Raw genomic sequence first — 16,706 nt, forward strand, 5'->3', positions numbered from 1 at the left:
AATGGTGATTTGCTCTATTTTGATCATTACCATAGACATCAGTTTAGATCTAAACTGCAAACTTTTATCCCAGTACTTCTGTGATAATTTGAATGTTTGTAACACACATCACCATAGTATATATATACACAAGTTATACATGATAACAGCTCTCTCTGCTGCAGCACAAACGCATATTTGAATGTTCCAGTGTGATTTGTCAACGTTTTAATAGATACAGCAGAATCATCGTCATTTAGGAATAAGATCACGTGGGTGTTTGAATTGAGATCACCATCTTTTAATGATTATTTGTGCAGATACACCATATTCTGTTCAGGATCAGAAACACATCACATCAAACCCAATCCCAGACTTACAGGATCTAAACCAGATTCTGCTCCGGATAAGCAAAATTCATCCTCATTTAAATCTAATGCAGAATGGGAAGATAAAACAGGCACTCTGTTCAGAGATCGACTGCTGATGTTTCAGGAGAGCAGACAGTAAGTGCTTTTGGATAGTGAGCAGGGCATACACTGACAGGCAGACAGTCTGTGAAGGCCCTTCAATCCCATGAGGCCACAGTGAGAGTGCATTTCCTGTACTGTGAATTATTGCACCCAGCATAGGGAAAAGGAAAGCCAAACAAGGAGGAGAGAGGGTGAGTGATGGAGGGAAAGAAAGAAGAAAGGGAAGAGGAAAAAAAGAGACTGATCAATACAATCAGTCATTCAATCTGAGGTTATACAATTTTCTGAAGGTTTTAGTGGACAGTGCAAAGCAGGCTCCCTTGTGTAAAACTGCAGGTCCCATGATGCAAAGTGCAGACAACAAAGAAAAGACAGCTGTGCAGAAAAGCGACAGCACACACTTGAACCTACCGCCTTCTTATCGTCTGAGACATTTCCTTGTTAAAGATCTTAACAAGTTTATGTCGGGTTACTAGAGGTGAAATGATTTCCTTGGCAAACAGTACAATTCCTATAAGGAACAATCCAAGGTTCAGATGTTTACATTGATCTTGTGTAATTAAATGTGTATGAATTGTAAGGTGTCCATTTGAGTAATTTACTTAGCATAGACACCAAATTTAAATGTGGTGTTTTGAAACCAGCGAAAATTGCACAGGTTAGTGTACAACTGCTACTATAGTCCGTTATTAGAATGGCCACATCTGAGGCGTTAAGTGCATCGCATTAAGTTATCATCAACTTACCGGTTACAAAGGTTATTGTAGCTATGTGGGCGCTCCACTTTTACTGTCGTTTAATATATTTGGCAAAAAGCTTGTGTTAAAGACGAAGTGCTATGGCAATGTGTTATGATGCTGTATTGGCTATGACTAGACAGCAAATACCAGACTAAGACAACTTTTCTCCACTCCTCAAATGCATAAAACATTAGCCTTACACATCATGTTTTGAATAAAGAAAACGCTATACTTGAACCAGTTTTTTTATTTTCACTTGCACTGCAAACAAGCAAAGACAGTCTTCCAAGACGTGTACAGGACTTCATTTACGATTGAGGCAAGTGGAGCTACTGTATGAGGTTTTGCAGACAGTTTGAGGAATTACTCGAGTTACGAGGTTTAGTCACAAGCACTTAAGGTCCTTGCACACTGAGTCCGAAATAGGGCTCAACGATTTTGGAAAATAATCTAATTGCGCTATTTTTTTTACCAATACTGCGATTGCGATTTAATATGCGATTATTTTTTAAGCTTTTTTTCTAATTAATTAATCTTATTTATAGAATTTAAAATCTTTTTTTATTTAATTACATATGTAAGTATAAGAACTCCTTAAAATAATTGCACATTAAAAACATGTATTATAACAATTGCATGAAAAGAATTTTAAATAGGCTATGTAAACTAATACAGCTTCTAAAACTTAACAGCTAGTAAGTAAGAGGAATAAAAAAAACAAAGCTGGGTGTTCAGGAGTCGTTACCAAACGAAAACATTTCAGCTGAATCACAACACCATCAGCAGCAGTGCAAGCTAGAGACCGCAGTACACTGCACACCTTGCCAAGAACAAGCACACCTGTCAGCACCAAAGCAACAAACACACACTCCGCAGAGAAAGAGAAATTATTGCAAAGTGGTGAAACCCAGTGTGTTCAGAGAGAAAGAGAGAGAGGGACAGTGGGCGTGCTAGCCTAACATTTCCACTGATCACACCTCTGAGTCAGCAGAGACACTCACACACATCAGCGGCAGATCTCTATAACACCCTCCATCCCAAAAACTGACAAAACACGGCTAAACCGAGAATGCTGAGTCATGAGAGTGAAGGAAAGAACAAACAAAAAGAAACAAAAGGAAGGAGGAAAAGACGACAAGAGAGACATACAAAAAAAGAAAGAACGAACAAGAAAAAAAATAACAACAGGTGAGACCAAACGGATGAGTCTGAAGGAAAGAATGAAAAAAGAAAGTAGGAACAAATGAAGGATGGAATGAGCAAAAGTAAAATGAAATAAATAAAGCAGCAATAAATAAACAAACGAAAGCAAGCAAAAGAACAAAGGAGTGAAAGGGGAGCATATAAAGAAGGGAAGAGTGAACAAACAGATGGCAGCGAAAGCATGAACAACCAAATGAAAGGGCGCATAAGAGAAATCAAATAAAAATGTGAAACGAAAGAAAATAAATCAAAATGAACAATCAAAATGAAAAGTTAGACGTAAAATAGAATGTGAGATGGAAAAGAAGAAATAAAGCAGCAAATAGGGATGCCTGAGATTTTTTGCAGCTGATACCGATTACCGTTTTTTTGTCATCATGATCAGTCGATACCGATCCCGGTCATTCAAGCTTTATATGCCAAGTAATAATTAAGCTCTCTGTTGAATGTCATGCAGTGTGTTTTTTTCCATATAAGTAATACCACAGACATTATTTACAGTAATGCTATAGATTGTTGCTTTAATTGAGAATCAAATAAATAAGCACAACAAATATTAATTTTACAATGAACATTTTAATAGGCCTTTAAAAACAGGGCTTATGCAAAACTATCCATATTAGGATACTCTAGCTTATTAAAGAACCTAAAAGACGTAATATCAAACTAAACATAATTACAACACATAAGGTGTATAAGCATTGTCCAATATGTGGCTGAGGAAGTGCTCAGCAAGTGCTGAATATTTGTGTCCTTCCATCCTACGTCCTACTTAAGTAGGTAAGGCAGGATTCTCTTTATAAATTCAAGCTTTTCTGCATTTTGGGTCTATTTCTCTTTTCATCCAAAATATATGCAGCTGTACTAAATAGTCGCTCACCATAAATTGTATAATCAAATGTACAAAAACAGTGCATAATCTTCACAAAAGGGAAGTGATTTAGTTAAGAGCAATGAATGACTGTTTGATTAACATGAGGTGCTTTCGCACCGGGTTGCTATAGGAACTTAGTTATAGGAACTAGCCACCAGGGTGGTTCCCCAAGAACTAAAAGCTCCCCCAGGGTCGTTTTCCTGGTTGTATTCGCACTGCCAGTAGGAACTCTGAAGTGTCGTAAGCCACGCTTGTTGTTGTGACTTTTATTTTGACGACATGGCGGACATTTATTTTGACGGCACTGAGAATGCTAGTCAGCGTACACTATTGTCACTGGTAGTTTCTATAGTGCTGGGTTAAACTCTATTCTAAAGTAGGAGCTAATTTAGTTCCCTCAAAAGGCATTCCAGAGCTAAAATCATTTCCAGATCCTGCGGTGCGAACAAGCCAAAAAGCGGGTACTTCCACCTAGGAACTATGAAAAGGTTCCTCCGGTGCGAAATCCCCTATGAATGGTAAGGATATGTGCCTGCGTTCTAGGTGTGTGTGCTGACTGCACTCAGGACCAGTCAAGTCAAGTCACCTTTATTATAGCGCTTTTTACAATTCAGATTGTTTCAAAGCAGCTTTGATAACAGGAAAATTATGCAACATAGTTTGTTTCTAGAAGAAAATAGTCCAGCTTAAGTAAGTTCAGTGATGGTTCATTTTTGTTGTAAAAAAGTTATTAATTTAGTTAATTTATACATCTAGCCGCTCTGGAGAAAACCGTGATGACATCGTCCAGCTCAGATCATCAATTCACGATCGGTTGGTGAATTAGGTTTCACCATTTGAGTCCTAGAATGGGATTATCGGCCGATATCGATCTGCGGCCGATCAGTCGGAGCATCCCTAGCAGAAAATGAAATTACAAACAAAATAAAGCAAAAAACAAACGATTGATGAGGGATTGATTGAAAGGGTAAATAAAAGGAGTGAACAAAAAAATGAGAGTGAAAGAGTGAATGAACAGGAATGAAAACTGCAACAGAATGAAAGAGGGTGAACGAACAATAGGAGCAAAAGAGAAAGCAAACAAATGTGACAAGAAAAACAAGAAAATGAAAAAGTTAAACAATGGAAACAATGGAAAAGTTAAATGAAAATGAATGAGAAAATGAGAAATAAAGCAGCAATGAACAAACAAATAAAACAAAGAAACAGAATGAATGAAGAGCAAACAAGCAAAATGGAGTGCAAAGAGTTAAAGAGAAAAAGAAAGGAGGGTGATAAAAAGCAGAAAGGAGGGTGATAAAAACAATTCATTGCTAATGAACTATTTATATTTTGTCAGCTTTGTAAACTGCCCTGTTTAACTTCATGAATTGTTGTGTGGCCTGTTTTTAACTTGCATTTCCGCTCGTCCATTCCTGATTATGAATCACGTGCTGCCTAAAAGAAAACACCACATGCACAAGAGCACTCATTTTTCCAAGATAAACTTCCATTGCAGTTTAATGAAGTAAAGTCTGTTCACATGACTATGTATAGTGTATATGTAGAGATAGAGATAGAGATAGAGATAGAGAGAGAGAGAGAGAGAGAGAGAGAGAGAGAGAGAGAGAGAGAGAGAGAGAGAGAGAGAGAGAGAGAGAGAGAGAGTGTGAGTGTGAGTGAGTGAGTGTGTGGCTGGAGCACTACTGTGTCTGTTTGAGTGTGTGATCACTGATTCCAACCCTGGCATGGAAAGCCCTTGAGGACCAATATTAGACGCATTACATACTGCAGAGTCGCCATATCCTTCCTCTTCCTGCATACGGCTTGTGTGCATGCAGCAACATCCAGAGCAGAAACACAATAAACAGAGGCACCATCAAAACACCTATAATATTAGCAGCAGCAGTGAACAGAGCAGGTGTGTTTGTGTCTGCAAAGCTGCCTTACAGGTGAAGAAACAGGTTGAGCTGGGGACGGGCACTACCCAACCAAACAGAAAAATGTTCCTGCTAAACCAAAGAAATATAAATGGTAATGCTGACTCATTCAATATCCATTCAGAAACAAATCAAACTTATTAATGAGAAAGAATATGCCTCTACACCTTCAGGGTAGGATATGGTTGATTATTTGTAAATCTATTATTAGTTACTGCAAAGGAAAACTGTTAAATAATTAAAACAAATCAGATACTTATGAGGGTTTAAAATTTCTATTTAAGGCCTATAGAGTTTAAGCCTGTGGTACAATAAGAGCTGTTTGTGTAACAACTAATTTAATGAAAATTAGCGTCAAGACAACCATTTCATTATCAATTATCAAGACTTTTCGCTGTGCAGATAACTTGAATTCTAATTTTCAAAACAGCTCATCCTGACAGCAAGTGATTAAATACTGCATTCATCATTAAACTGCAAATACTTGTAAGTGTGTGCGCGCGCCTGTCAATCAAATGCAGAGCAACAGAAAGGGAGTGTATTATGATTAAAACAATAATCATTGTTAAACATCCAATTTAAGTTTTAAATCACCAAAATGAAACATTAAATCCTAAATGTAACTCAATTATGTATTTACAGAACATTTGTTTATTTACAATAAAAAGAGACTACTGAAAAATAACCAGTCAACCTTTTGTTTATTTATGGTTTAGTTATTTTAACTGATGTTCTGTTGCATTAATTTGTTTAAATTGTAAATTACTGTAAATTGTACATTTTAAACCACTTTTGCAGACAATGTATATCATACATACCGTTAAAGTTTGGGGTCAGTAAGCTTCTTTTTTTTTTTAAAGAAATTAAAACTTTTATTCTGCAAGGATGCATTAAATTGATCAAACGTGACATTAAAGACATTTATAATTATGTTACAAAGATATTATAATTTTGTGAAAATTTCGATTTCAAATAAATGCTGTTCTTTTAAAATTTCTATTCATCAGAAAATGTATCACAGTTTCCACAAAAAAATTAGCAGCACAACATTATTTCAACCTTTATAATTTAAAAAAAAAAAGTTTCTTGAGCAGCAAATCAGCATATTAGCATGGCACTGAAGACTGGAGAAATGGTTGCTTTGACATCACAGGAATAAATTACATTTTATAATATATTAAAGTAGAAAACATTGTTAAACAAATGTCATGATACTTCACACTGCATTTTTGATCAAATAGATGTGCATAAGAGACATCCTACCGACACCAAACATGAACGGAAATATAATATATACTTATTTTCGTATATTTTTTGAAGGCAAGCATTAATAAGCAAGATTCAGAACATCATATTCATTGAAATATTAATTCAATAGATTATGTGATACTGAGTTGCAGCTCTATTTACTTAAAAAATATAGGGAACTCAAGAACATAAACATGTCCTGGCTGGTACATAACCCAAACCCTCACCTGAACACGCAAGACTCATCAATTTGTGGAGAGCAAGGTGTGGTTTGGTTGCAATGTAAACACCCACTAACACACGCGCACACACACAGACTACTACCTGTGTATTTTCACTTATCAACACACACTAAGAGAATCTCAGCCTTCGAAGGATTCCGAAAAAAAAACTCTTTTGGTCCAGTTTGAACTGGTGTTTTCCACCATATTTGAATGCGTGGTGGTCAATTTGCATTTTGAATGCAGAGTCACATGCAGTGATGCAACTCCCCACACTGTTTTCCTGTAACCAAGGAGCTGACATACCAAGAAGAGTGGTCGTAGCTGGATCAGCCATGAATGACACACAAAGATCCTCATGTATCCCCATATAACCCTGTACGGGAGGCGTGTTTCAATACATTTATGGTCACAAATGCATTCATCTGCTTCCTGCAGCCAAGTTATAAGCACATAAACAAACACTGTCTTCCCTGATTAAATGCAGCATCGTAGGGCAACTTAACCATTAGTCTCTCTTCACAGAAGGAACAACTTCCCTTTCACACAGGCCCAGTCTAGGGTCAACCTTGATTTCTCTTCTAGTAAATCAGTCTACATAGTTCAAAAATAAAACAATGGGAATTTTACTTCATAATCTGATAGATTTCCAAATTAAACAGGATATGGGACTGGAAAAAAGATGGGGTGTGACTTTCTCCATTGGGATTTGAGTAGATGAAAGGATCATGAAAAAATGGTCTATATATGACATGATGGTTGGTGGGAATTTTGATAAACTTAGTCATTATTTCTTTGGAATAGTATGCAACAATGAATCATTTATAACATGACTGGGCACTTCAAAGGTCAATTTTGATGTGACAGCGACAAAAAAAATTAACATTTCATGAAAATTATGATAGCTGTGACTTTAAAAAAATACATTTCTTTTTTTCTAAATGTTTATTGCGGCATTTTGGGCGGTACCTGAGGTCTGATTGGTTAGCGTTATGACAGCATGCCTTCCAGACCGGCGAAATAAAGTGAAACTATGGATTTGAAAGCTTTGAAATTTGAAGAATAATATTACTTTTATGTTGTATCTGATTGATCTCATTTAAGATGCATGTGGTTGAGTTTATTAACCTGTAAGCAAAGCGCTTCAGTTTACCGGTGTTCATTCAGTTTCAGCTCAAATGCAACGCAGACAAGATTAATGATTAATCTCATATAGGACGTGTGCTTCAGTTTACTGGTGTTCATTCACTCTTCAGCTTCATCTCACGCAGCTATTCCTTTCCAGTTGTTTTTTTCTTTCTTTGATGCATTATTGATAATCTAGAAGTGTTATATTTCTAGTCTTATTTTAATATTTTGATAGACATTTTTATGCAATTTTCTATTTGTCAACAAATTTTCATAACAGTGTTTTAATTTAAATATTTTCATTATCGCTATCACTACCTGAAATAAAAAATGCCCATCCCTAAAATGCACTGTATTTCTCAAGTTAGCAACACCTTGAAATCAATCCTAGTCTACATGCACTACTGTTCAAAAGTTTGGGGTCAGTAAGATTTTTTACATTTTTGAAATAAGTATCTTATGCTCACCAAGGTTTCATTTAATTGATTAAACATACAGTAAAAAACAGTAACACTGTGAAATATTATTACAATTTAAAATAACTTTTCTATTTGAATACATATTTTAAAAAAGTGTTTTTTATTTCTCTGATGTCTGTAGGATCATGTGACACTAAAAATTCAGCTTTGCCATCATTCTAATATGCTGCTTTGGTGCTCAAACATTTCTTATACCACCCTGTTTTAGTGCCAATAAAGTCAGTGTGATGAAATTATGAAATAACTCTGATGAAATCTAAACACTCAATTACCCAGAGCTCCCTGCTTCAGATCAATATGGATGCAAAAAATTAAGGACAGATTGGGAGATCAAGGGCAGTATACTACATGCTTTATGCATTTGTAATGTTTAAAATGATTCTGATTAGATTTCTGATTTTTTAATAACTCTTATATTTGAATAATTATCACTTTAGACTACCCGATGAGCAACTTAAGACTTTGCAAACGGTTCGGTTACACAAAGTATTTGCTTGTTCTCTCTTATCTGCGATTAATCTTATATCAGAGTCCAACTATAAACAAAAAGTGCAAACACACACACACACCTCGCACACACACCTCCTAATCAAACAGTCCTCTCTTTACTAGAGTTAAAATCATGTTTCAATACCCATCCCTTCATCTTTCTTGTTGGTACCTTTGGCACGATGTCGTTGAAGACGGACAGCCGGTCGGCTGGTTGGACTGGATCCGTCTTGTTCCTCTTCATTGGTCTGCGAAACCAGCCGTTTCATCCTCAGCAAGCGAGGGCCGGTCTCCCTCGGCCACACTCCCCCCGTGTCCGTTGCCTGCAGCCCGCCATCCCCGGAGATGACCGTGGGAACGAGGCTCTTGAGGAATTCCATGTTTGCACTGTGACACTTTCAATCCAGGCGCCTGTGCGGGTGCACAGTGACGGCCCTGCCACCCACCATCACCTCTGAGAAATCAAGCCGTCTGTGGCTGGACAGACAACTGCAGAATGTCTCCACCCAGGCAAAACCACAGCTTGTCAAACTCTGACTTCACTGCAGGTTCCTCTTTGCCTTGTCAGTCTAAACTAGAAGTGTCTATATACACAACAACCTAGACGAAGTGCATATGATCTCTTGTTGCAATGCAGAAGCTGTTGGTGGTAGATCCAAGATGACAAAAGCTGGAATGAGGTACAAGCGAGCACCTGTAGATCCAGCCGCTGTGTTCTTCAACCCTCCCGTATTCCACATGCCACAGGCCAGCTGTGAGCACTTCCCAAAACGAAACCCAAAGTTCACCTGAGCTTTTACACAGCGAGAGACCAACCTTACTACCTGTCTGTTCATGCAGGATGAACTGAACACTTTGATGTGATGACAGTAGGCGGAGCATTTCAGCTAGAGTGCATAATCTGGGCGGAGCCAGGACGTGTCCAATGGGAGATAACGTATGCCTGGGAGAGCGGCCAATCAAAACACAGCTGCTACCAACCACGCCCTGATGTTTCTCCTTTCTGAAGGAAGGGAGGAAGACCCATCCGTCTGTGATTGTGAGGGAGTGCATAACGAAAAGTGAGAAGGCGTGGCCTCTTCAGCATGCTGCTGCGCTCTGATAAGTTTTTTTATCAGGTTTTAAACTAGAGCTGCTCTTCACATCCCCCCCTCTCACACACACAAACACACTATCTATAACTTCCCTTACATATTTCCCCTAAAAAAAGGATAAAAAAAAAATAGCTCAGAAGGCATGCTGTCAAACAGACAAAGTGTCTCACACCCACGCACACTGACTGCTGGTTTCACTTCCAGTTTGCAGCAGGGCAGCGAGAGAATTAGTTTAATGTGAAATATTTGATCTGCTTGACTGCTTGTTGATACACACGTATCTAACTTCACTTAAAAACACAAACATGCTTATATAAAGACTATTTGGACAAATAAAGTGCATGCTGGAAAATGTATGCAGTGATACAAGAGAGCTATTTAAGATACAAGATACAGATGATTTCTACTTGACTGGACAAATGTAAAGTGTCCTGAGGAATATCAATGGAAATGTTCTTGTTGGGAGGCATTTTGCATATGGCAGGCCTTTGCGCTGACTCATTGTAACATTCAAATGAGCAGGCTGCTTTTGCTGAAAATGGACGTCATAATAATGACTCTAACTCTTACTGTGTCTTCAATACACTGACAGCACCACTGACATAACAGACTCTTTGGAAGAACATGGAATTGTGGAAGATCACTGATATGCAAAAATAACAATAGTTTGAATAACTTTTACAATTATAACCCTTTCCAAAGTGACGTTATCAGATAATAACGCACAGATCACCATCATGAAACATTTGAAAGTAGGCCTATATTAAAATAGAACAGTTATTTTAAATGATAATATTTCATAATATTATTTTAGTTTTTAATGTATTTTTGATCAAATAAATGCGGCCTTGGTCAAGATAAGAGACTTCTTTCAAAAAACATTTAAAAAAACTGAACATTTGAACGGTAGCACATTTATAAATATTGTATTTGTTCAAACTGTAAAAGCTTGCATTATGTTATATCATACATGTGAAGGACAATTTGGCCCTAGTCAAAATAAACAGCTTCGTTCAAAATACAAAACATCTATAGTGCCACCTGGAGGGTAGAGAGGAGCTCCAGGAGGAGGAAATGACCTCAGCACCGTACAGAAAGTTCTCTGTTTCTACTGTGGCCTAATATAACCTCATTCGTTCAAAAGACTCATTGCTCACATAGACAGACAGAACAAAAAAAGTGTGCACAAATGATTCATAGGAAGTGCTCACACCCTTTAGCTCCGTGTGAACATGTCAAGCAAACCATGTAATGTTTCAGTTCCTTAATGTGTGAGCAGACAAAACATAGGCTATGTGCATAAATTGTTATTAGTGGCCCAAAAAAGTCTCTTAATCTCTTTGTGTTGGTGTTACAAATGTGTTACCCATTTCTGGCAAAAACACCCTTTGATATTTAGTGACCAACAAATGAATAGTGTTACATAAGCTTTAAGTAGAATGAGAAGAATAAGTTCAGCCTGAGGTGTGTGCGTGTGAGACCATGCCTTAAATCTCTTTACAAGTCTGCCCTCTAGGGGTGGCCAAAAGCAATACTGACAAACCTCAGGAAGAGGTAAGAAATACTACAGAAATTGAATAAATCAAATGTAAAAAAAAAAATTAATCACTACATAGCCTTGTGTATTAAGTACAAATCAATTCATTATTATTAAAGCTATAAAATGTATTCAGTCAAGAGCAGTGAGTGATTACCTCTTTAACACAGCAGCAGGTTTATTTACAATAAGACCTAATGTACGGATCTAACAATGTTACACATCAGATTAGCCCCATCAACCACTTACGTTCTCTTCAGGCATAACCGACTATGTTTACATCAATACATTGAAATAATAGTGTGTATTTGAGCATTTAAGGCCAATGAGAGATCTGGATTCAGGGTTGCATGCTGTCTGAGGGAGGTAGCTGTCTGTGTGTACGCTTTGGGTGAGTGTCAGAGTGAGTAACGCACGAATGGAGATCTTTTTCGTGGCTTATTGCTGTTTAACATCTTGCACTTTATTTTCACATTCAATCATGTTCTTTTCGCAAAAAAACGAAAAACGATGATATTCCACAGCACTAATTGTTATTGAAGCATCAACCAGAGATGGATTATTTTTTCTGTTTATGTTCCACAGAAGAAAAAAAAAAAAGTCAAATACATCTGTGATGGCATTTTCATTTTCAGAGAATTTTTTTTTTTTTTTCTCAGAGTATCAGCACCGATGGCTATCTCAGTGCACCCATGAGCCTGTACCCAGCCCTAAGGGGCCTGCAGTCCAGGCGAGCATGCTGGAGAGGGAAAACAAAAGAGAGAGAGAAAGAGAGAAAGAAAGAGAGAGGCCCATAGATTCAAATCAGCGCAGGAATGTCAGAGGGGAAACAGCATGAACAATGCTCAACAAGGCTCTGATACAGCAACACAAAGACCCATAAGGGCAAAACAGGAAAACCAGCTTTCACAGTAAATTGAAGACGAAACTGTTCCTGAATCAGTGCTTTAACGTCAGAGAGAGGCAACGCTGAGAGTCTCTCTAAATAACGATTGGTTCAGGATCGGTTTTTGACCTGTGTGACGATGCAGTGATCTACGATCTACACCAGCAAGGCACCACAAGTCCTGCTATTGTATGAACACGCATCTCTGCTTAAAATCTCTTTTCTTAGGAAATAGGCTTTTGCTCAAAACGGTGTCGTTGCAGATTGTTCCTGATTCATGTTTCCTGTCTTGCACAGGATGCAGTTTTCAGCCACAAAATGTTATCTAACGATTCTTTCCGTTTGTGTTTTTATTACACCCCTCCATCTCATCTTGTTCACCTGCTGCTCTGTTCATGGACTTATTGGTTTTGGTGTTGATTGACATTTCGTTTTTTTTTTTTTTCTGAGGTGCCTGAGCCGTCATCAGTCAAGAATGTGAGAAACACATATAAGAGGTCAAGGATCAAACTTGTTGGACCGGTATATCCCCTTAACCTGAAAGTGATTTACAGTGGATTAACTGAACTACTCAGTGTTTCCCCTAGGATTTTTTTCAGGGGGGGTGGTAGACCCCCTGAAACTACTAGTGGCGCGGAGCAGGTGTGTTACAGATACGTGGTGGGTTAGGGTCACAATATTTATAGGTATTTAGCAGTGATAAAGCATCTTAGAAGCACATGATTGACAGTTGTCCAGCATCAGTCTTACATGGCTTTCACATGTTCAACAGATGACCAACTCACAGGAAGCTGTTACTCGCTGTTCTCTCACACACAGAGTGTTTCTAACTAGGTCTTTACTCATCGCTAAAACTCACCTCATTCACCTCACTGGCTGACTCAGGGCTAATCTGTTAGAGAAACATCCCACACAGATTCGACACTGATGAGAACTCTCTAGTTTCCATATCTTACAGGGGCATCCAGCCACATCTATGCTTGCAACAAACTGCCTTTTAAATAGTACTGATCTAGTATTCTCAACTGCGAATACGCCATTTTTATAGGTTGATTCCCTTCAAAAGTGTAAACATTTGGCCTGTGTAGCGTCATTAAAATGTTGAAATCAGAATTGTTTAATAGCAACAAGTATGCTATTCGAAATTACGCCATTGTTCTGTTTGCTTGAGCAACCTGATAAAAAGCAACACTGACTCAACCACAGATGTGAGTTTGGAGGCGGGACTATCTGTTTGTCCAACCAATGGTAGACTGCTAAAATCAAACATTATTTTTTCAATTCTGTTTGGTGGAGCAAATTAATTACATATTTCAAATGTAACATTACAAAAAGTCCTGTTCACATCAACACGAATAGTCAGCAGACTCAGCACATGTATTTGGTCTGATTTACAAATGCGTAAAATGGATAAAATCGACTAACAGCACGTGTATATTAATAAGCCAAATCATAACAATGAGCCTTTAATTGCCTATACATAGCCTAATCAATGCTCAAGCGCACGCATCAAACTTGCCACAGAGCACCGGCAAAAGTAATGATTAGGAATGTGTTGTGAAAAAACAGCAAATTATTAACATTTTAATAATTTATAGATAAACTAGTGTTTTCGGTTGCAGTGATGAAGTTAACGATGCTGACCTGTCATCTCCGCAGTAGTGCACGCACGCACCTATTTGCACTTTCCATAACATAATCTGAGAATATTTGTTTTCCATTTGAATTGGTTCATTTAAAAATAGAAATTTCAAGCTTTCAATAGATGTATTTCTCATTTCTGTGAGGAAAGTTCATGCTCATGTTTCTCATTTCTGTGAGGAAAGTTCACACTGAGTAAGACCAAAAATGACAGAGATCGCTAATAACTTCCACACTCCGCACAATTGAATATGCGCCTAATAATGAGTTACCATTAAAGCCAGAAGCCATTTTAAGTTGCTACTACTAACATGTTTAAAATGATAAGCCATATTTGAGGTACATTTTTTCCTGCACATACTATAATTACCACAAGGACCATGAACAAGGTTAACAATCTGTCTCTCACAGACTGCGTGACTTCACCACAAGGTTTTTTTTCTTCTTCGACAAACCGACTAATAAAATAATTGGTCGACTAAGCCTCTTCTAGTCGACTAACGATTAGTTGACTATAGCTTTCTGACCGGAGGAACCTTTTCACAGTTCCTAGAACTATTGGCTAAAGTACCCGGATGTTCCTGCGGTGCGAACACGCCGACTAGGAACGATTTTAGTTCTAGGAACTCCATTTGTAGGAACTAATTTAGGTCCTATTTCAGAGTAGGGTCTAAATCAGTACTATAGGAACTACCCGTGACGTTTAGTGTACGCTGATGACCGAACGCACACAAAACACCAGCACCCGCCATTTTTAAAACAGCTATAATGTAAACACACAGATTATAGCCTATATATTTACTCCAGAAACTAACTATACAAACATGGAAAACAGTGATAGATGGGCATCTAAACCTTTATGCTGAAGAGAAAATCCAACGCAACTCTGAGGGGACCAAGTCAAACATGATTATGTATTTCTGCTCAGCTAGCAACACAGGACATCAACCACACGGCATAGGCTAATAAGCTTTTTTTCATATAATGTCTACTTTCTATAACAGTTCTATCTAATAACATGTTAAACAGTACTGTTAGACAGATCGCTAACTAATAAACACAGAGAATACAAGCATTGTTTGCTCTGGCGTTCTCAGCGACGTCAAAATAAAAGTCGCCGTGCTTGCGTCACTCCCTTACCCCTCCTACCAGTTCCTATGGCCACTTGGCCAGTGCGAACGCAAACAGCAAACCCGAGTTTGGGGGAGAATAGTTCCTAGAACTGTTTAGAAGTGGAAAGTTCCTATAACTAAGTTCCTGTAACTACTTGGTTGGAGAGCGGCTTATTAAGGGCAGCCCTATAGATACTAAATAAAAATGCAAATTCACTCGCTGATTAAAAATGCAAATACCCCTTTTACACCAGTACACAAAGTGCTGTGCAACTTTGTTTCTGACAATGGTCAAACAGTATTTAAGTTTTCTAACAATTTTTGTATTTGCTATGGTGTTGATCAAACCAAGCACAGAGACAAAAGAGTCGGTTCCAGATTCTTCCTCTGCCATTTACTGTTTCAGCGCCACCAAGCCGTAGGTTTATGTAACAGCAGCATTCTGGGTATGTGACCAAAAGCGCAAATCTTATTGGTTGTCCAGATTTCTTCCCAGTGCAATGTAATGGAGATTAGAACACCTTTAAATTCTGTTGCATAAACAGTATGTGAATGTTTGTGTCAGTCTGAGCAGATGCATTAACAGCTGTTCATTCTAATTAAAATGTTATCGCACCAATTTTCGCACAGAACTCTCATCTTGGTATGAACAGGCTTTTGACTGGTTGCTTGACATTTAACCATTTATTAAAACTTGCATTCCCCCGACTACATGGACAGTTCCCTGGCCTTACAGAAGGGCTCAATGATAAAATGCTGGAGAGGGATCTTCTTAACTCCAACCCATGAGTTTTCACTACATGGGGTCAAACCTGCAAACCTTTATGTCAAGGAACCCAAACCTCAACCTCCAAGCTATGACCACCAGTTCTTGAGCCTATGACTCACATTTGACTAATGATGACCGCAGACACATTGCACTGTGGCTAGCATTCTTTGATTATTCAGACTTCCCAAAATATTTTTTTCCTGCTCTTAACAGCGAGACGATCTGCACAGAGTCAAGATGATTGTGTTTTTTGATGAAGCAATCCATAAAGCAGTATGATGTAACAGATATCCTGCAATTTTGACTTTAGTCAACATGATTCTGCTCAAGCCACCGTCTGCAAAAACTCCAAGCATGTAACCATCCGCATATCATGTTTCAAACGCTGCTGTTGAATCATGTACTTTGACATAAGTTATGAGATATTGATATGGATTCAGGTTTAATCTTAATTATAGTTTTAGAATTATTGTGAAAGACCAAGTTAATAGCTCAAAATATACAGTGGTAGACACAAAACCAGAAGAAAAGGTGTGGCAGACATACCCGAGGGCCATAGAGCTTAGGCAGGGAGGGTTGTGTCAAACTCAGAGGTGGGCCAGCAAGGTCGGGTCACGTCAATCTGAGGGGAATAAAACAAAGGTGCATGTGTTCATGAGGCAGCAAATGAGTAGGAAAAATATTCAACCAGCATAAAGGGATCAGAAAGAAACCCACTTGCTCAAATGTCAACATGGACATGTACTACATGACAATTACAGTACAGCAATCATAGACATGTGAAAATGGAAGTTGCATTCAAACATTTTAAATGTGTGCTTGAGGGCGATGGGCCACTCAAACCAGGTCTGGCGGCATCTGACTGAACCTGAGCCAGGATTGCAGGACTCTTCCTAGGTGGTAAGCTACAGATT

General features: G+C 38.1%; 1 protein-coding gene across 12 annotated transcripts in view; it reads right to left on the reverse strand.

Moving 5' to 3' along the window:
• Window positions 1-16,706, reverse strand: part of fryl (furry homolog, like) — a 102,956-nt gene that overhangs the window by 70,594 nt on the left and 15,656 nt on the right. For 10 of the 12 annotated variants that reach the window (XR_013822929.1, XR_013822930.1, XM_079888311.1 and 7 more), the window contains exon 1: window positions 8,926-9,615. Coding sequence is in view for 8 of the 12 variants with exons in the window: in XM_079888311.1 (XP_079744437.1) it covers window positions 8,926-9,133 (208 nt within the window). In the remaining 4 variants the exon portion in view is untranslated. Of the gene's footprint in view, window positions 1-8,925; window positions 9,616-16,338; window positions 16,415-16,706 lie in introns of those variants that run through there. The other 2 variants (XM_079888307.1, XM_079888306.1) reach the window with 1 other exon arrangement.

This window comes from Squalius cephalus (assembly GCF_949319135.1).
Source record: "Squalius cephalus genome assembly, chromosome: 12".
In the NCBI taxonomy this organism is placed as follows: domain Eukaryota; kingdom Metazoa; phylum Chordata; class Actinopteri; order Cypriniformes; family Leuciscidae; genus Squalius; species Squalius cephalus.